General features: G+C 51.4%; 7 protein-coding genes across 7 annotated transcripts; 2 read left to right on the plus strand and 5 right to left on the minus strand.

The window, feature by feature from the left end:
• Positions 1–104: 104 nt before the first annotated feature.
• K441DRAFT_653970 (uncharacterized protein) lies at positions 105–4,227 on the minus strand. The gene is made up of 3 exons (XM_067647621.1): positions 1,990–4,227; positions 1,772–1,853; positions 105–1,715 (listed from the first exon to the last, which is right to left on the minus strand). Exons 1-3 carry the CDS (start codon positions 4,092–4,094, stop codon positions 456–458), a joined length of 3,447 nt encoding a protein of 1,148 aa, XP_067508183.1. The 5' UTR covers positions 4,095–4,227; the 3' UTR covers positions 105–455.
• Positions 4,228–4,690: 463 nt separating this feature from the next.
• Positions 4,691–6,930, minus strand: K441DRAFT_603770 (uncharacterized protein). Its single transcript, XM_067645316.1, has 4 exons — positions 6,727–6,930; positions 6,525–6,679; positions 5,097–6,471; positions 4,691–5,046 (listed from the first exon to the last, which is right to left on the minus strand). Exons 1-4 carry the CDS (start codon positions 6,727–6,729, stop codon positions 4,987–4,989), a joined length of 1,593 nt encoding a protein of 530 aa, XP_067508184.1. The 5' UTR covers positions 6,730–6,930; the 3' UTR covers positions 4,691–4,986.
• Positions 6,888–8,767, plus strand: K441DRAFT_653972 (U4/U6.U5 tri-snRNP-associated protein 2). The gene has a single exon (XM_067647622.1). It carries the CDS (start codon positions 6,946–6,948, stop codon positions 8,644–8,646), a length of 1,701 nt encoding a protein of 566 aa, XP_067508185.1. The 5' UTR covers positions 6,888–6,945; the 3' UTR covers positions 8,647–8,767.
• A 352-nt stretch (positions 8,768–9,119) lies between these two features.
• K441DRAFT_542396 (mitochondrial 37S ribosomal protein mS42) lies at positions 9,120–10,160 on the minus strand (the record flags this gene model as incomplete). Its single annotated transcript, XM_067642689.1, has 3 exons — positions 9,120–9,677; positions 9,786–9,910; positions 10,013–10,160. Coding segments are annotated over 3 exons (831 nt in total), but the record flags the coding sequence as incomplete, so codon positions are not given.
• A 46-nt stretch (positions 10,161–10,206) lies between these two features.
• On the plus strand, positions 10,207–12,271 carry K441DRAFT_684714 (uncharacterized protein; the record flags this gene model as incomplete). The annotated part of the gene is made up of 2 exons (XM_067651810.1): positions 10,207–10,336; positions 11,094–12,271. The coding sequence occupies 2 exons, from the start codon at positions 10,207–10,209 to the stop codon at positions 12,269–12,271; spliced, it is 1,308 nt and encodes a 435-aa protein (XP_067508187.1).
• Positions 12,272–12,612: 341 nt separating this feature from the next.
• K441DRAFT_542381 (2-hydroxychromene-2-carboxylate isomerase) lies at positions 12,613–14,050 on the minus strand (the record flags this gene model as incomplete). The annotated part of the gene is made up of 5 exons (XM_067642688.1): positions 12,613–12,728; positions 12,819–13,083; positions 13,175–13,278; positions 13,582–13,681; positions 13,976–14,050. 5 exons carry the CDS (start codon positions 14,048–14,050, stop codon positions 12,613–12,615), a joined length of 660 nt encoding a protein of 219 aa, XP_067508188.1.
• A 730-nt stretch (positions 14,051–14,780) lies between these two features.
• On the minus strand, positions 14,781–18,474 carry K441DRAFT_542467 (uncharacterized protein; the record flags this gene model as incomplete). Its single annotated transcript, XM_067642695.1, has 4 exons — positions 14,781–17,816; positions 17,870–17,962; positions 18,014–18,133; positions 18,199–18,474. 4 exons carry the CDS (start codon positions 18,472–18,474, stop codon positions 14,781–14,783), a joined length of 3,525 nt encoding a protein of 1,174 aa, XP_067508189.1.
• Between the last annotated feature and the right edge of the window lie 1,020 nt (positions 18,475–19,494).

Consider the following 19,494-nt stretch of genomic DNA (forward strand, 5'->3'; position numbering starts at 1 on the left):
ATAAATCACATTAATACCTCGTCGTGAGCTATTGGCATTTGAGTAAAATACCGCATACACTAGGCGCGGGCGTGGGCGTAGGCGTTGGGTGTACCTGCCGAGGCAGTTTGCAGGCGTTGAGCAAAGGTGGCAGCACCTAAATTAGCTCGCGTAGTGCCTTTTAGGCTCCTACACAATCTAATTAATTAACTTAGAAGGTAAGTGGTATTATAGGTAGCAAGAATAGTGGCGAGAATGGTGGCGTGCTAAATTGAACGGGAATAATCTAAGCCTGTTTGGGTAGGGTGTATGCGTATTCCCTCATCAACCTAGAAAAATACTTCAATCCATACTCAAAATTGCAACCAAAAGACTCCACTGCTGATATGATACCACAAATGACAGTCTTCTTCAGTCCATACCATCGTTGAACCAGACACTTTAACCTCATGGTACAATCCCATCTCCAATCACATCTAAGCCACCTGTCCCTCAAAATACGGCCTAAATCTAGGCTCATTCTGCAGTCCACAATGTAACACAGTATCATAACAAGCCATCAGCAGCTTCGGAAACTTCGTCGTCCAGTATCTCAAGTACCCATGCGGCAACGGCCCAACCTTCGCCTTGACCGTCTCATCCATATCCTCATAATGGTTCTTCTTATTCCGCAACGCCCTCAGCAAATCCAGCATCCGGTCGCCCGTATACTTCCGCTGCTTGCCCAACGACTCGATAAACTTGCGGTCTAGCTTCGCTAGGAAATCGCGCTTCTTGTCAAGCACCGTCCACGACAAATTCTCGAGAATGTTTAGGTGCGCCGAAGGCGGGTCGCGAGGCTCACGCTCCCAGTGGTCCGAGCAGTCGCAGAGGAAATTCAGCCGCTTTTCCGCCGGCCAGAAGAAAGGGTGCTGCATCACTTGCAGCGCCGTGGGCCGGTCTTCAGGCTTGTTCTCCAGCATCCACGAGATCAGCTTGATGGGCTCTTCCGAGTCGTTGCCGAGACTCAGCCGGCTGAAATTGGCTTTGTTCTTCTTGATGTTGAGCTCGCGGATCTGCATCCAGCCTTCGTCGTCGTCGAAAGGATGCGAGCCGTTGGTTAGGACGTAAAAGAAGACGCAGCCGAGAGAAAATATGTCGACGGCTCGCTTCACGCCTTGCGAGACTGGGTCGGTTGAGCTAGACGAGTCGCGGGAGTGGCCGGTCGAGTTTTGGCGGGCTTCGAGCTCTTTGGGTTGGAGGATCAACTCCGGCGCCTTCCATCCGACTGTCCCTGCATTTCCCGTCGTGCCGATAAGTGTGCTGACATTGTCCGGGAGTGTTTTGCACAGCCCAAAATCGGATATCACAAGGCGTGGGCCATTCCTCTGGTTCTTCTGTGGGTATGCGATGAGGATATTCTGCGGCTTGATGTCACGGTGAATGATTCTCAAGCTGTGGAGATGATTTAGCCCAAGAGCGAGCTGATACAGCGCTCGAGGAACATCGCTGTTGATCTCGTTGAAAAGTCTTAACTGGTCCTCAGTCATGTCTTCGCCTGGCCTTCCGTCTCTGTACAGATCCCAGAGACTTGCCTGGCAGAGTTCGACCGCAATATAGAGGAAGTGTTCATCCTTTTCATCATCAAAGTATCGAATAACATTAGGGTGGAGATCACTCTCTTGTAGGAGCTTTACTTCTTGCTCCGCGAGGCCGAAGTATTGTGGAAGCATTCGTTTGACGGCTACATCACGTTCCTGATTTGGAGGGTCAATCGAGGACTAGGCATATCCAGATGGGGAACAAGACTTACATTCCACTTGCCCTCAAAGACGAAGGTGCCTCCACTACCATTGCCGAGGACGTGATCAAAATCAATCGTAAGCTTGCCGATCCTATTATGTTCGTTAGCAAATACAATTAGGAGAGAATTCTCTCATTCAAATCTTCTCAGGACCGGAAACAGTCGCCACAGATAGACTACAGTTCTTGAAATATCGAGAATGTGAAGCACATAGATGATAAACATACTTTTTGATGTTTGAGACATCCTGCATCCCCTCTCCGCTAATGGTAACTTCATCTGGCTGAAGTGCATGTTCTTGATTAAGCTGTTTCGCAGCTTCGACAGCTCGATTGACTTCTTCTTCTTCTTTGGTAGCCTTCTTCTTCTTCCTTCCTCCTCGTTGGCCTCTATGCGCTTTCTTCTTTGGTTTAGGAGTCTCTGAAGGGTTCGCCGGATCTAGGACTGCTTCACCTTCACCTTCTTCCGTAGCTTGTTGACCTAGGCCCTCAGATGCCGAGCCATTCATATCGATTGGTAATTGATCCAAAGTAGATGTCCTCGATAGAGCATCCCCATCCTGCTCATCTTCTGGAATTACGAACCTCACTGTTCGTTTTTCTGCTTCAGGCGGGGTCTTGTCTTCAACTGCTGGAGGTTCTGCTTCCATAGATGGGACGGTCATAAGCGGTGTTTCAACCCGCGCTAATGTCTTTTTGCCGAAGCCGAAAGCTGTGGGTTTCGCGTATCCGTAGGATCCCAAGCCAAGAGTAAGAGCCATAATAGTGATAAACAAGGGCCACCATGCATTCTTGCTCTTCGGTGTAATTGTATGATAAAGCGTATCCTGGGAAGTTTCTTTTTCAGTCTCGTCGATAGGCTGAGGGTCGTCGACAGGTGCAGAAATCGTCGGGACATCGGCTCGCCGTTCATCGTCATGAGACAGCGAGTGCACACCAATTAAGCCGGTCTCATCGGGTAGATAATGGGTTCCACCCCAGGCAAGCATCCCCCCACCCCATTCAGGGCTGTAGCATAGCGCTTTAGTAGCACCGTCGGTCACAGCTGGATAGCTGCTCTCAGACATGGCATACCAACTGCCAGTCTCGGTGCAATTGACCCAAACATCTTGGACGCCATCTTCGCTGGTTGCAGGGCCAGCGGGTTGAGGTAGGATGATAAGAGCAGGCTCTGAGGTGTCGTCGTCGAAGGGTCTGGCAACATCAAAGACGCGCACCACGGGCGAAGAGAATTTTCTAGTATACACAGGCCGTTGGGGATATATCTTCCTGTGTAAAGTATGGTCGAGGGCAAAGATGGTTCCGTCGTATTTGCTGTAGACGTATTTGTTGTCCATTGTGGACAAATATTGGCCATGGAGGTCTCGATCTCGATTGTTCGGTGTCCACTCGAAATACTTGATAGTGCAAATATTTTCGCCCGTAATTTCGTTTTGGATGCTGATAATGTATTCCGTTTGCCCTAAATTGAAAATGCCTTTACACTCCCGTTGCTTTGTGGATTCGAAGCCTGTGACTTGAGGCTCACAACTCTCAGCGTTCACCACGGCTGAGCCACCAGAGCTGAATCGTTTCAGGACCGTTCCGGTGCGGGCATCTAGAACGTACATGACGTTCTTTTTCTCTGCGGTGTAGACCACCGGGGGGTCGGTGCTAGAGTAAGGAGAGAGTTCCTCCGCTAGTTGCTTGATTGTCAACCCCAGATTCTGGAGAACTGGGTATGGCCCTGGCGTTAATACGTAGAGATTGCCGTCCTCAATGGGTTCCACGATCCATATGAAAGCCTTGTCCTGTGGATTTTTGTCGTCGGACTCGTTCTTTTGGTGGTATATGGTCTCCACCATGGGTCTTCCGGCGTCAAGGTCCCATATCTCCTTCCCGGTGCTCCTGTCTCTAGCGTGTATGTGTCCATCAACGGTCGCCAAAAGAACAAAGTCCTCAACTTCCCAATCCTGCAAAGACCGCGCACGAGGTCGCGAAGAAAGGCCGCCTGAGGGGGAGGCGGCGGATCCGGCAGGCGGTGCTCGGACAGCAGCGTTCGACACTGCTGGAGCTGAAGGCAAGGTTGCAATGGCGCGCTCATTCTGGGGTATTATGGGGGTATGTCGACTGCGTTTCGCCGAATTTGCGAGTCGATTCTGCTCCACTTTTGAGTGTCTTTGCGGTGTGATGGTATCGACCAAGGCATCCTCGCGGGGAGATCTTCGATAGCCATTGTGCGGCGGCGGCTGCTGCTGCTGAGCGGCCGTTGCAATCAAGGGAAAAACGAATAACAAGGCAAAAAGAGTCGTGCTGAGGCCGGGACCCGCGCCGGGAGGCCGACGACGCGGCATGCTGAAAGGCTCTACAATGCGAGTGTTGAAGCCTGTAGTAGGCTAGAGTGATGGGGGTGATGAAGCATCAGCAGAAAGGGCGGAATAGAGGGGACTGTGGTCTGAAGTTGAAGGAGTGAGATTTAGGACGTGGGGGAAGGAAGCTGAAATGGCGGCCCCTTGAGTGTTGCGTGAGTACGCAGGGTTATCACACCAGCCAACCAACCAGCCGCCTGTCAGAGGAAGCGTCGGGCCGCTTATGCTCACTAATTTAGACGACTTGGCGATACTATAAGGCTGATTGATGGAGACGAAAAGGGATCGTCAGCAATGTCGAGAGTCTTGGAGTTTGCTTTTGCCAGCAAAAGAGGGCCGCGGAAGGAGTTGATATAATAAATATCAACGCAGTGCAGTAGGAAGGCTTGGAATGAGATTGAGCCGACATGCCGTGTTTGCCCCTTGCTCGAGCGCTTGTCGTGTCTAAAAACGGGGACTGCGTACGAGTAATGTGGTAGTACTCGCAACCGTGCCACAGGTCCACACGGTTTCAACCCTCGCCTGTCTTTAGCCGCAGTGCGGTTAAGACCTCAAGGATCGTTCCAACACGATGAAACATAGCTGGATTGACTACCATTAGCTGGTGCGGCAGCGGTGCAGGTGTCCGGATCGAGGCCTGGACGTCATCCTCAGTCTTCTACACACAAAACAACAACTACACAGAAAGCCAGACCCTACCGCACCCTTTTCATGCCGCACTCAGAGCCACATCCAATTTTTATCGGCCTTAAAGTGGACACGGTAGTTGGTTTGCATTGACATTATGGTAATAGAATACATCTAATGCTTTGGTTGTTCCATTTCCCTGCTCCCAAGACGTAATACCTGGCAGTGAGCATCAAACCCCAGACATTACTTACATTCGTTCTCTCCGCCTCGGCGCGCTTCGAATAATGTTGTCAACCCGAAGCAACAACTGTATATAGTTAGTGACAAGGCTATAATTCAGCGATTATTATAGCTCACCTCAGCCGCCTCGGATGCCGAGGACACAACCGCGCGCTTCAACTTATAGCTTTCGATCACTCCGAGCTCCCTCATATCGGCAATGCCACCGCCCGGCGTCAACAGATCCAACCCTGAGCTGGTCATTCCTGCGTAAACTGCCTTGCGCAGCCTCGTGACCAGGTCGCTGGAGTCAAACCCAGCATTGTCCGCGAGGATGGTTGGTAGTTGCCGTAGGGCCTTAGCGAAAGAATCCACCGCAAGCGCCTTCTTCCCTGCTACGTTTTGCGCCGCTTGGTCAACTGCTTTGGCCATGACCATCTCAGCGCAGCCCCCTCCAAGAGTTGTCTTGGGTTCCTTGACGGTTTGAGATAGAACGGCAAGAGCATCGTGGAGCGACCGCTCAGCCTCGTCGAGGAGTTGCTCTGTTGCGCCGCGAAGGACAATTGTGCAAGCCTTGCCCGCTGCAACACCTGAGAATCTGATCAACGTGTCTTCTCCAATAATAACCTCTTCGATCAGGTCACAGTGGCCAAGTTTAACGTTCTCGGGGTGGTCGAAAGTTGATGTAATCTCCCCTCCGGTGACCAATGCTAACCGCTCCACGCCGTCAAAGTCTGCGTGCTCGATTGAACATATCCCGGCGTCTGCGAACAACTGTTCTGGCCAGTTGTAGATTAATTGTCGATTGACGAAACAATTAATACCATGCGCCTTGATACGTTCTACTTTGGCCTTCATCTTCTCACGCTCCGCCTTCTCTAGCTCAGCCAACTTGCCCGTAGAATCTACCTTTACCCTTGCGCCAAAGATTTTGATCTTATCGGTATCCATTGCGGTGTTTGCCACTAGGATCTTAGCGTTCTCTATCCGTTTTGGTTGGTTGACACCGAATTTCTTGTCCAGAATGAAGCCGTCGTCCAGATATGAATCCTTCAGCTTCCCACCGGCTTTCTTGATGATTTGAATATGCGTAAGATCTGTCGAGCCCTGCATGCGGAGCACCGCATCTGTTGCTAGCTTCGCGAACTGTGTGCGATCCTGGCTGAGAACCTTGGAGCTGAGGGTCGTTCGTGCTATTGCCTCGAGGTCCTTTCGGAATGCGGCTTTGTCTTTGCTGCTATCTACGGCAGTCTTCTCCAGAGCTTGCAGCGCAGCGTGACTAGCTATCCTATAGCCTTCGATAATTGTCTGAGGGTGTATCTTTTGATCCACAAGCTTCTCTGCCTCACGCAGAAGCTCTGCTGCAAGGACAGTCACTGAGGTTGTACCATCGCCCACTTCATCATCTTGTACTTTTGAAATGTTAACTAAGACCTTCGCCGCAGCATTGTCTAGGGCGATCGATTTCAAGATTGTAGCGCCGTCATTTGTGACCATGATTTCGCCGGTTGAACTAGGATATCTCTATTAGCTTCTGCCATGCATGTATATTCAATACACACATACGCTGACTGTAATATTTTGTCCATTCCCTTTGGTCCAAGTGTACTTTTTACTAGATCTCCAACTGCAATAGCACCAACAAAAGCTGAGAGACGCGCATTTTCTCCCTTCTCTTCCGTCACATCGTCCGCAAATATCTGGGTGGGGTTATTGTATGACTGGAGATAGTTAGCATGAGCGCTGCAAGAATAAAAATTTAACCTACCATCTTGAAGTAGTAAAATAGTTATAAAGGAGAAGGGTATTGCGGCGGGTCTGGTGGGGCAGCAACTGGTCGTGCCTGGAGGACGCGACTTTTCAGAATTTCGTGAAAGCGGTGTTGAGCTTGTTTGCATCGCAGCGGAGCTGTTTTTGTGACTCGCCTAATATTCAGATTAGATACATAGCAACGGAGAGCTCGGCGACTTCATCAAATATATCCATAATGGGGAAGAGACAAGCATCAGAGTCTCTCGAAGAACTCATCGCCGCCGATTCTCCAGCTTCAAAACGAGCCCGCGTCGATGAGGCTGAAGACTCGGAACCAGTCAATGGCAACTCGGCCAGCAACGGACACTTGATGTCCCCACGCCCGGAGGATAGGGAAAAGCTGGATATACTAGGAGCAGCGGAAGAGGAGCATGCAGAGCTTGAAGAAGCCGGAGCAACACCAGAGGTGGCACTGGATGAGGACGAAGAAGAATCAGCTGTTGCTGCACCGCAACGGCAACAGGCTCCAGTGGAAGGATATACAGACCTCTACCTTGACACTATCAATCGCAATGTCCTAGACTTCGATTTCGAAAAACTATGCTCTGTCACTCTTTCCAATATCAACGTTTATGCCTGCCTCGTCTGCGGCAAATACTACCAAGGTCGGGGTCCCAAATCTCAAGCCTATTTCCACGCCCTGGAAGAAGGTCACCATGTTTATGTGAACATGGAAACTAAGAAGGTCTACGTGCTTCCTGAAGGCTACGAAGTGAAGTCAAAGTCATTGGACGACATCAAGTTCGTTGTTGATCCCAGACTCACCCGCAATGAAGTGGCGCGACTTGACAAGGAGCAGAAAACGGCGTGGGATCTGTCCGGCAGAAAATATATCCCAGGCTTCGTGGGCATGAACAATATCAAGGCAAACGACTACTTCAACGTCATCATCCATGCCCTCGCACACGTCGTCCCCCTCCGCAACTTCTCCATGCTGGAAGATATCTCCAGCCGCCCACAGCTCGCCCAACGGTTTAGCATACTAGTTCGCAAGATATGGAACCCACGAGCCTTCAAAGCACATGTGTCACCACACGAGCTCCTCCAAGAGATCGCTCTCCGCTCTTCCAAACGCTTCACCCTGACCGCGCAGTCCGACCCCGTCGAATTCCTCTCCTGGTTCCTCAACAACCTCCACCTCTCTCTCGGCGGATCCAAGACCAAGCCCGGCAGCAGCATCATCCAGCGCGTCTTCCAGGGGACGCTAAAAATCGAATCGCAACAAATCACCGCCCGCGCCGACGCCGGCGACCGCCTACGCTTCGAAGACGCAGCCGTGCAAACCGAGCTGTCGCGGTACCTGATCCTGACGCTGGACCTACCCCCGGCGCCGCTCTTCCAGGACGCGCTGGACAAGAACATCATCCCGCAGGTGCCGCTGACGGCCATCCTGAGCAAGTACGACGGGCTCCGCGCCCAGGAGCGCCTGAACACCCGCGTGCGCTACCGCCTGCTGCACCCGCTGCCGCCCTACCTCTTGTTCCACATCAAGCGCTTCTCGCGCAACAAGTTTGTTGCTGAGCGCAATCCGACCATCGTGACGTTCCCGGTGCGCTCGCTTGACATGTCACCGTATGTCGAGCCGAACCCCTCGCTCTATCCGCCCGGTGAGCCGATCTGGTATGACTTGGTGGCTAACATAACGCACGAGGCGGTGCGGACACGGGATGATAGCGTGGAGGGAGAGCAGGAGAGCAAGGTGTGGCGGGTGCAGTTAAGAGATCGGAGCAGGGAGGAGTGGTGGGAGGTGCAAGATCTGTTTGTTGAGAGGGAGAGAGCTGAGACGCTGTTTACAAAGGAGAGCTATGTGCAGGTCTGGGAGAGGAGAAGGGGTGTTGGTGGGAATACTAATTCAAAGGGGAAAGGAAAGGCTTGATAAAGCTAGTATAAAATTGGAGGCTTTGTATGTGTATAGATAGTAGTTCGGTAAAGAACCAAGATTTAAGTCCGTATAGAGACTTTTTAGATTGGAATGGAAAGGAACAACACAGATCTAGCTGTCAGTTGTGTGAAGCATTCCCTCCTTATGTTATTATTAATTCGTACCCAATAACACCCGAGACCAGCGCGAGAATTATTTTGCCAAAATTCTCGAGCGGGTGGTCGGCTGGAGGACTTTGATTTTCAACTACCGACTTAGAGATGGAGGGAAAAGTCAAGGGGCTTTAAAAAGCTAGAGGGTCCCACAATGTAATTGATCATGCTTTCATTTTTAATACATTTATCTGTACAAAATCTATGCACCATTTGTCTTGCCAAACCAGACAATACACCAGAGCCCTGAGATGCGCGTAGACCCTTACTGTACACAAGGTATGCGGTATCTTATTTTCGTAGTCCCCCTATTTCTCATCTCACAAATAGCCCAGTAGGGCTCGACCTTAAATCCGCCAACTGGTTGGCAACACTCCAATCTATCTTATTCCACCAATTCTCCAAGTATTCCCTCTTGCCCGCTACCCCGTACTGCCCTAACCACACGTGCTGCCAAGTGTTCACGCATAGCAGCGGTGTTATGTTTGCGCCGCCTAGAGCGAACTTCTGTTTGCCACTGTTCTGGGAGGAATGCGGCCCGTGACTGCCGACAGTGTTCTGGACGGTGGTCTGGCGGGCGTACTCAGCCTGCGACAGGCCGGAGAGGGAGGCCGCATTCTGTGTGGTCTGGTCCTGTGGCTGCTCGCGGTAGTGCGCGCCAGGCAGTGGCGAGCCGGCGAGGTATGTGGCTAGAATCCGCAGCCTCACGCGGTCCTCTCTGGGATAGTGTGCCACGAGCCACACGAAGCCGGGGCCGAACATGACATCTGCTGTGGCGAGGAACTCGGTGCGCAGAGAATCCATGGAGGAGAAGGCGCGGTTGATTGCCTCGGCGAGCCCGTGGGATGGGGGAGGGATGTGTTCATCACGAGTCTATCAGTGAGGAGATATGTTAGCCAATGAGTTAGAGAGTGGTGAGGGGCGTAGCAAGAAACCGCCAGGGGGAGATCGGCAGATAGGATGCGCCGAGGCTGTACGTACGATCCCCTTAAAAAAAAAATGGTTGTTGAACGCCATTGAGGCATGGTTGAAGGTTGAGGCATAGTTAGAGTCGCGGGCCGTTTTCAGTAACACCGTCTTCGGATCATCGTGTTCCAGCTGGGTGCCTGAACCGTTCACTTCAGCATGCTGCTATCTGCGCCTCAGGCCTGCAGCTTTAGGGGCAGGAGAGGGTGAACGGAGGGCAGTGTTGCAGAGGGGAGTATTACCAGCAGTTTTGTCATTCAGCCTCTCCACAACCCACCCCTGATAGTCAGTCCAAGCAGTTTTAAAAGAGTCCGCTGAAAGGAAGCCGGGCACGCCCTCCTGTTTGAGGGCATCATTATCCTTCAATGGCGGGACGGAATGGATACATCGGCGTCGGGCCGGCGGTGTGGACAGCTGCGGGATGCATCTCTAAAACATGGCAGCTGCATCAGTGATGTGCGGGTCTGATTTGAGGCCTCGAGGGGAGGGGGGTTTACTGCAGCTTTGGATGCGGGGCGCAGGAGGTTCTGCGGCCTGGATAGGCTCTGTATTATCATTATGGTGCGGTAAGTGATGGTGATGTCGAGGTAGAATAATTTCTTGAGATGGGCTTGGCCCTAGCGCCCAAGTTAGGAGCCAGTAAGAGCTTCGCGATGGGGCGCTGCAGCCAACCACAGGGCGAACTTCGTTTTCTAGCGGCCAACTCTGAAGCATAGAGCCGCCGGGCCTGTCGACCTAAAGGTTTCATCCCTTCAGCAAACAGCAGCTGCATAGCCACACGTTACGAAGAGTCACCCGCGAGTGCTACTCTGCTGCTGTGCTAGCACTCGACTCGATTGAGCTGCTGCCATCCACTCGGCGCTTCTTGAGCCCTATTTCCAGAACATGACGAGACCTATGGCAACCTGATCATACGGTAAGTAGACGTCAGTCATGGCTCGAGAGCGCGCGAGAAGGCGCGACTAATCCCGAGAGCCACGAGTGTCTATATTTGTCTGTCTATATACTGTGCTGTGCTGCCCATAATCTCATTTCCCTTCTCCATCATTTTGTGTTTCGTACTCATCCTGCCCGTCCACCAAGAGTCGATCTCAGAAGACCAAGAGATTACTCTATTTCCTTATTGTAATCTTTCTTTGCCGCATTGCAACGCTTGTCTGCATATATCATCCGCTTAGAGTGGTGGGAAACAACTTCGATTTTTTTTCGTTAACGCCAAAATGGGCTCCTTAATTTTGCACAAGCTCTCCATAATTTGTCTGATATCAGCCACCGTCCCTTCTTCCTCCGCCCTTACCACCGCTGTTTCTGCTGCTCAGGCAGTGGGTCTAATTCGTCGAGATGCCACTTGTGGTGGAGTGTCTGGCTTACAGCAATGTGGGCAGAGTTTCCCCTCTGACTTCTGCTGTCCCTCAACCTCGAAATGCCTCCAACTCAACAACGTCGTAACAACCTCCGTAATATGCTGTCCTGCTGGTCAGGACTGTAAGTTTATCCAGCCTATAACCTGCGATACTAGCCAACTTAATGCCACTCTACACCCCGAAAATCAGATTCATGCCGCCAACCTTACTGGCGTAACACTTCCACAATGCGGCAGCAGCTGTTGCCCACTAGGATACACATGCTCTGGTGGCATGTGTACCCTCTCCTCCGCTTCATCTACTAGCTCTTCCTCGACATCTCCGACCGCTTCTACAACTAACACTGCGCTCCCGGCCTCCTCCCAAACCAGCGCCTCCATCCCTCCCATTCCAACCGCATCCCACTTCAACCCGGCCTTCCCCGCTAAAGCCGTTATAGCCGGCTTTTTCCCTGGTATAATTCTTGGAATCCTCCTGACGCTCGCCGTAATTTGGCTCATCAATAAGCGGCGGGAATCTCGGCGCAATCGCTACAGCGGCGACTTCGGCCACGTCGCCCGCACCGTTAGCGACCCCATCTACGATCCTCAGTACGCCGCGCGCACAGACTTCCTCCGGCGCGGAAGCGGCTCAGCAGCCTCGCCCTCGTACTCGTCGCCAAACTCCACGACGCAGATGGTAGCAAGGAACAACACACTTATGCGCTACAACACGAGTGCGGACGTGGCTCAACCTCCACGTGTCCTCTCTCGCTTCTCGCGCTCGCCGACATCTTCGGTCCCTGTTCCAGCCACTGCCCGGACACGCGATCCCTACGCCACACCGACCCGAACCCCCACAGCCACAATCACAACCACAACCACAACCACACGTCCTAGCACACGCTCTACCACACGTTCAGCCACGCGCTCAACGCGGAAGTCAGGGCCCGAGAGAAGCGATAGCACGGAGACGATCGACGTGCTGATGCCTGCGCCGTCATTTCTGCAAGCACCGCCAATGCTCGCTGAGAATGGGAGGCCGTTAACGGGAGCTACAACATTTACAACGTTAATGGAGCATGCAGGGTTCAGCAAAGAGGATAGGGAAGGAGTCAGCAGGCTTGGAGCTGGGAGCTCAAGAAGACAGGTGATGTAGAAGGAACAGATAAATAGGATCGATGACGAGAGTGTATATAAAATGATACCCCACATTCGTTTCTCTGGCGGCATTTAGAGGTGGTGTATTTTTAAAAATGGTCATTCGCTTAGCGTTCTTAGCGTTTTCTTCTCTTTAATTCTCTTTTCTCCTTCACTTTTTCACTCGACACGTCTAGCGGTATGATGGTATGGCGTATGGCGGTATGGTTTTGGTGTTACGGGCTGGGCATGCTGCATAGCAGATGAGGTGTAAGGCGTTTCCAGACGATTATCATTCTTGGTGCTGCACACATTGTAACAATCAAAAACGATCAAATTGAACAGCGAACCCGCTGATTCTTACAACATGGCTTTCCAACCGCCCGTCTGTGGCCTCTCCAACCCCAAGTGATCAACCATCTGCCCAATATGATCGAAACCCCAGAACCCTTCTTTCTCGCCTTTCGAGTTCGTCGCTACAACCACAGCACGTGTCAGCACTGTCCTCTTACTGAGGACCCGATCCATCGGAGCACGCAACAGCAGAAACGAGAACGCAAACTCACCGACAAACCACGGCAGCCCAAACGCGCCTGCATCCATAGCCTCATTGGTCTTCTCCGCTAGTAGCTTCTTGACTTCCGCGCTCGTGCTCCTCTCAAGCACCGTCTTCGCTTCCGTGTCTCCAACCACGGACGCGAGGATGGAGAGAGTATTTTCAGGCTTCTGAGGCGCGGCAAACGACACCCAAAAGGCGTGATAAAAAGCGCTGAGAGCTTGCGGGAGCAGGTGAGGGTGCGAGAGGTTGAGAGATGTTAGGGCGCGTTGAATCTAGTCGGGGGAGGGAGGTAGGTTAGTGGGGGTTTTTGGGGGGGGGGATAAAATTGTGCTGATGAATGGGTCTGAGGGAAGGAAGACGGACTGGTAGCGTGTTGATTGGGAGTCCCTCGGGTGCTTGCGCCGATACGGGAATGTTGAAGAGCCCGCTCCAGCGGATGCGCTCGACGTTAATCCATTTGTCCTTGTCTGGAGGGCCGAGTTAGCAATCCTGCGGGGTGGAGCGGCTCAATCAGACATGGGGATGGGCAATTTGTGGATGTGGAGCGACATGGCGTGGATATACGGAGAATGGCTGAGCTGGATAGTAGGGATGTTGCTGGTACTATTGCAAAGCTTGCTACATAGACCGACAATCACTAAAGCAATAGTCCTGGTGAAAAACAGTAATATCGAGGCCATATTTTTGAAAATGTAGTAGCACAAGAAAGAACAGGCACATGGAAATAGAGAAACTGTGCACGACTACAGATGAGAATTAGTTCAACTCACTCTTAATCTCAAGCGGAGGTGTGTTGCCGCAAGCCTTCATTAGGCCGCCGAGCAAGATAGGTACAAATGTCACCTCGCATTGTTTAAAGATAGGGAAATTCTACATATCTTTAGCGTAAAGGGTCCACTCTTCTCGATGGTAGAATGGAGCGTTTTGGGGTGCATTAAGACATCCGGCTTAGAACGCGATACACGTATCGAAACGGGGTAGGTAGTGAGTGGCGTGGGCTAAGCTCCCTGGACGACTAATAACAACAGTAGCAAGGAAAACAATATCAACCGTCCGCATGAGCCACCAAAAAGGATTAAATACTAATCGTTGAGCATGTAAAACATATGTGATGATGGCCGCGAGTGAATCATGCTGATCAGTCAAGAATGACTGTCTACCCACCTGAAGAGCATAGAATCCTAGGTAGGCGAAAGGGCTGATTATATCAACGAAAAGTGTCACCCTTGGCTTCGCCATGAGGATCGATTCTGGATGAGTTTTGCGTAGGATGGAGGCGGAGAGTATTGGTGTCGATGTCTTTTAGGCTCCAAATATTATTCAACCGAGGTCATTTGTCCACCGTCAGCACTGTTCTTAGGCATTCGTCGTCATGTTCAGCACACGAGTTAGAGACTTCAATATTCGACGAAGAACCTGTTTGTCGCTGAATATGTGGGGACTTGGAAACGATCTGAATTGGGAAGCTCTTTCTTGTATCAGCCATGCCTCCATACGGCGGATCATGTCTCTATATTTGGTATTGATGCTATCAACCGCAAAACAATCATCTCTTTGACAGAATGAACCTGCGTAATGAGCACCAGAATTTCAGCCATGCCGGTTTGAAGAATCTCTCAAGATACTGGTTCGATCATAGGAATCACTGCAGGTTGCAAAAAATCGGAACTTGACAGATTCCGCCGAAAAACAAATCCATTGCGCCTTACGCTTGAACGCTGAAGCTATGCTAGCTACCAGAACACGCCAACCCGTAGAAGATGCTGAACGCCCCGGAAAAGAAAACGCCAAGCCGATGCGAAAGTATGCCCATTTCCCATCATGCAAAACGATCGTTAGCTCATAATCCGTCAAAAGTTATCATGGAGACCTCCCATGATATCCAACTTAAAGTGAAGCAAGAGAGAACGTGGATGTTTGCAAAGAAATCCTGTGTAACAGACTCGTTCAAAAGCAGACAAATGAAAATTTAGTAACGTGCGCGGTCGCCCGCAGCAACCATAGGGCTCATACCCCGTGGGTTTGTATTGATTGGTGATTCATATGCTGGGCTCCCAGGCAATGGCCCGCTTCTCGATCGCACATAGCTATTGGCGAAAGTAGTCTGAGTGGGTGAGAAGGAAGTTTGGGTTGGTGAGAAAACTCCCGGGGGTGCTGCAATATTACGGTTACTTCGCCGCCGGCTGAGGTTGGGTGGATGCTGAGAGGAAGCATTTGAAGCAGTTGGAGAATGCGCGACTGGGCTGGGCAATGATTCATTCGATCCGGTTCTGGTGTGAGATGGACTATTCATTCCTGTCGTATTCGTGGCCGGTACGTCAGTCGGAGCGGAAGGACTATCGCGATTAGGGATACTTGGCCGTCTTGCTCCAGCCGTAAAAGGGTTTGTTCGGGGCTGGTTTGCACCTGGTTGTGCCGTACTTGGCTGGTTCGTGCCCAACTCCCGCGCTCTGTTACTGATGAGCTCGCGAGCTAGACGAAGTCGCTCGTCTTCTGAGAAGCGGGGACGGACAGCAGAAGCTGTTGCAACGCTGGGAATGTTCACTGGGGATTGCGGAGGTTGGGCATGTTCACTAGCACGCAGGGTCCGAGTTGATACCTGACTGTTCAAACGGCGTTGCGATGTATGATGACGAAGGCCTATTCGGGATGCCTGTGGCCTTATTGTCTGTGGCGAATTGACGCTATCCCGTATACTAACTTGGGAGGGCTGGTTCCGAAGATGTTGCCGAGAGTTGCTTGCTCTTAGTGTGGCAACTGAGGATTGGTCTCTCAAGGTAGGCCTCGATGTGCGAGTCCTGACGACGTTTTGTGGGTGAACATAGGGCGCCCAGGGATTTCTCGCTTGAACTTGGAATACACGTGCTCCAAAGTTAAGGCCAACGGGAGCTGAAAGCCCTGGAAAGCCATTGACAAACCCAGCCGAATTCCGTCTTCCTGCAGCCGAAGGTGGACGAGAGCTCACTCTGCTGGGTGGACGGTCGATCATGTCTACAGCTGCTGCAGTGGTAGCTTGAGAAATGGAGTTGACAGTTGGCTGTGAATTAGATCGAGCCGCAGTGGTAGGTGTAGTAACGGCTGAGTTGCCACTGATTGATCCAACAGATGTTGGACGCTCGAGAGCCCCTCCATTGTTTCTGCCAGTCCCTTCCGGCATCGAAGAAATAACCGAGACACCGGATCTATTCGACTGAGAAGGCGATCCGCGTACTGAAACACCATGATTTGAAGAGTTGTCCATCGTGGGTGTCCGCAATCTCGAAGGCACATTCCCCGGCAAAGAAAAGAGTCCGTTGGATGGAGAGAATGGGGGCGCTGGGCTGGCTTGCCCAGCAGCCCGATTTCTATTCGCAGTTCTTGGTCTAGCAATGGGAGTTGTAGATCGTAGTTGGTCCAAGTGGTCGTAAGGGGCTCCAGACCGCTCGGAGTCCCGAAGAGCTGCTTGGTGCGACGCGAACATCCAGCTGATTCTGGGGTCATACTCTTGCTCACGAGCTCGAGCTGTTTGACGACGACGTACGGGTTGTTGAGAAGTGTCAGAGTTATCGTCAGTATCAAGGTCGATGGAAACACCTTGAGAAAGCCCATGGTTCGCGAAGCGGCTGGGAGTGCTGTTGGGGAGAACACCATTTCGCATCTGTACACGGGATCGTCGGGCCCTCAGAGCATTCATAGCCATGGTGACATCTCCGTCGTGATCCGGCTCGGAGTCATCATCGTCTGCTTCGCCGTCTTCATAATGGACTGTGGATGTCGTGGATAAAACAGAAGACCTTCGCCGTAGGCCGCGTGATCCGTCAGGGAAACCTGGGCGGGAACTGCCTACACGAGAGGGTGGCCGGATCGGGACATTGGGTCTATCTGCAGTAGGCGTTAGAGAACCACCAATTCGAGATCTGTCATTGGAAATCGCAGTCGCGTCCCACCCAACGGTCGTCCTCCCACCATCGCTATCATCATCTTCATCCATCCCATCTTCCGGCCCATCGTGATCCAGTGGAGACCAACCCGCTGCGTGCAACAACGCCTGGGTGTCTTCATCCAGCTCATGTTCAGCAGATGTCTCTGTCGAAGTTGATGAAGCGGTCCGTCTCGAGCCGTTAGCTCGACTCAGGAGCCGTGCTTGGTACTGCTGACGACGAAGGCCGTTTGGTATTGGTCCTTCTTCTTCATCTTCTTCGGGTACTTGTGACATGTTCGAGGATGTTTCGGATTCTACAATGCGACGAGGTCTTCGATTTAATCTCGGAGCTGACTGAGGCTGAGGGGTTTGTCCAGGGGTAGATGTAGTACTTTGGGAACCTCCTTCAGTCTCTCCTTCTTCGTCGATGAAGTCGTTCATGGATGAGTCCCCATCGTCAACATCTTCCTCATCTTCCTCTTCCACCGTATCCATCTCATCAGTAAGCATGTCAGAAACTATGCTTGCACTGTAGGATGGACGTCTGCTTCCGGCTTCGCTATGTGTCATGCGACGACGACGGGCCTGGAAGTGCTGGGTTGTCGGTATACCGTGCTCCAAGAATCTCCTCATCATGAAAGACCCGCCATCATCTAGGTAGTCTGGCCATTCATCCATTGCACCATCTCCGTAGTCGTCAAAACCATCTTCCATGTCAATCTCCCCCTCGAGGTCTTCTCCAGACATGTCATGCTCAGATGTCTCATCCATGTCGCTAAAGCCCCCGAAACTGTCACCCCAAGTCAACGTTCCGTTGTCGTCAAACATAAGACCGCACTGAGCGCATTCTCCGTCCTCAAGCTCCCAAGAGCACATTGGACACCTATCAACACCGTCTTCCTCGTCTCGTATTGGGCGAAGGGTGCCGCCGGTTCGCGACTTGAAACAGCCTTTAAACAGGCCGCCTGTCCTCGTATCTGTATTGTTCTTGTCTTGCTGTACAATATCAGACTCTTCCTTTTGCCATTTTGTGTGCTGTTCTATTGTCTCGCCGGCAGGAAGCAGTTCGGCCCGGTTTATGAAAATCAGTGTCATTTCTCGGATCTATCAAGTCCCAGCAGTCAGCATAAGTTTATTCGGCAGAAAACTGTACTTACAACGTATGCAGGAGCCGGCGCCTGAGCGACTACAGCTCGGCAGTCTGGACAAGTCTTTCGAGCCTTGTTGCTGACGAACCAAGTACATAGACACTAAGAGGTAATTAGTATGATGTTGGGACAACGGAGTGATGGGCTCTCAACGCTGTAGCAATAGGTATGACCGCAGGAAATGATGTAGGGTTCGTAAAGCAGTTTATCGCATATTTTGCACGTAACGAGTGCCCGAAGACTGTCAAAGTCGTTCTTAAACGCTTTTAGCTGCTGCATGAGAAGTTAGTGTGCTGCGACTGCCTGCCTCTCGCAATCAAACGTTGGGGGAACCTTACCTCCTCGGATTTGCTGGGTTTCGGTGTCTCTTCCAACTTCTTTGGCATCTTGGATTTGAGGCTGTCCTTGCTTGACGGACGTGCTGGCTTGTCCGCTTCGGCGACCTTGCCAGAAGGTCGAGATACGCTCGCTGATGTTCCCCTGGCGCTCTTTGTGCCTGACGCCATGCTCGCTTGTTGCGGAGAGCTATTGCTCTGCTGCGAAGAGGCGATGGGTGAAGACGAGCTCTTCTGGCGGGCAGAGGCCGCGGGGGAAGTGGGAGGTCGTGTGTTCATCGAAGAAGAGTGTTGAGGTGAACTAGGACGACCGCAATTAGTGTGCAATGCAGTGTGTGTTCTTCTTCATGCCCTCCAGCTTCAAAAGCACGTTGTCAGGCCGTCAATCGTGATGTGGTAAAGAGATGTGTAGCAAGCCCTGGGAATTCTGCGTACGTGAGTGGTGACTTGGTAACGAGCGATGAGTATGTAAGCGCCAAAGTCGACAAACGATCGGGAAATCACACCCTTTCATCACTGCTCAACATGTTCCTCGTAACGCCGCTCGTTCATAACTGAGACAGTAATTTAATAATGATTGTGACTGCCGTCGTACAGCGCCTTCATAGTCTGCCTACGGCTTCATCTGCAACTCCTCCCATAGGCGCCTTAATTTAGAGACTGTCAGCATGTCACTAGCATACCCGCAGGCCTCCGACCACAAACAATATTACTCTCATGAGAGCGCATGCCGGATTACAATAATCAGGCCGGGTAAGGTTTGGTTAAGCAGCGGTATTTCCTTCGAACCTTGCAGTGTCTACTTAGTCTTTACGAACATATCAGCTCTTGCAAAGAGGCTTCAAAGCCTGCGCGACACGGAATCGTTAAACCCCTTATAGCTTATACCTAAGTTACATGTATTTATTGACTGTGAGTAGAGCACCACAAGTTGTTTGGGTATTTGTTTATGCGAGTTACTAGACCTCACGTTTTAGCCAGCAAGTGATCGTAATTCACATGAGGCATCTTGACCATTTCAACCTATTTCTAATTCTCGGATTTCCGTAGCCAGATATTGCACTGTTCTCAATTATTTTTAATCTAACCGCGTGGGTTTGGATCAAGACATCGCATTCCCTTCAAGAACTCCTTCACATTTCACATTTCTATGGCACGCTTTTGTGATGAACTTGCCTTCAGCTCAACGGATCGATCAGCCCAGAGCAACCCATCAATCTCCAGCCTTGAGCCTTAAGCAAGCCCGAAAATTATCTGCTATTCAACTCTCATTAAATAATCATCCAACATTCAGTCATA

The sequence above is a fragment of the Cenococcum geophilum genome, assembly GCF_001692895.1.
Source record: "Cenococcum geophilum 1.58 unplaced genomic scaffold K441scaffold_6, whole genome shotgun sequence".
NCBI classification, from domain to species: Eukaryota; Fungi; Ascomycota; class Dothideomycetes; order Gloniales; family Gloniaceae; genus Cenococcum; species Cenococcum geophilum.

Coding starts and splice junctions, on each gene's coding strand:
- K441DRAFT_653970 (XM_067647621.1), bottom strand. CDS start 4,094: ATGCCGCGTCGTCGGCCTCCCGGCGCGGGTCCCGGCCTCAGCACGACT. Junction 1,854..1,989: donor GATGTCTCAAACATCAAAAA/GTATGTTTATCA, acceptor CGAACATAATAG/GATCGGCAAGCTTACGATTG. Junction 1,716..1,771: donor TCTTTGAGGGCAAGTGGAAT/GTAAGTCTTGTT, acceptor CCTCCAAATCAG/GAACGTGATGTAGCCGTCAA.
- K441DRAFT_653972 (XM_067647622.1), top strand. CDS start 6,946: ATGGGGAAGAGACAAGCATCAGAGTCTCTCGAAGAACTCATCGCCGCC.
- K441DRAFT_603770 (XM_067645316.1), bottom strand. Junction 6,472..6,524: donor GACAAAATATTACAGTCAGC/GTATGTGTGTAT, acceptor GAGATATCCTAG/TTCAACCGGCGAAATCATGG. Junction 5,047..5,096: donor CGGCATCCGAGGCGGCTGAG/GTGAGCTATAAT, acceptor AACTATATACAG/TTGTTGCTTCGGGTTGACAA.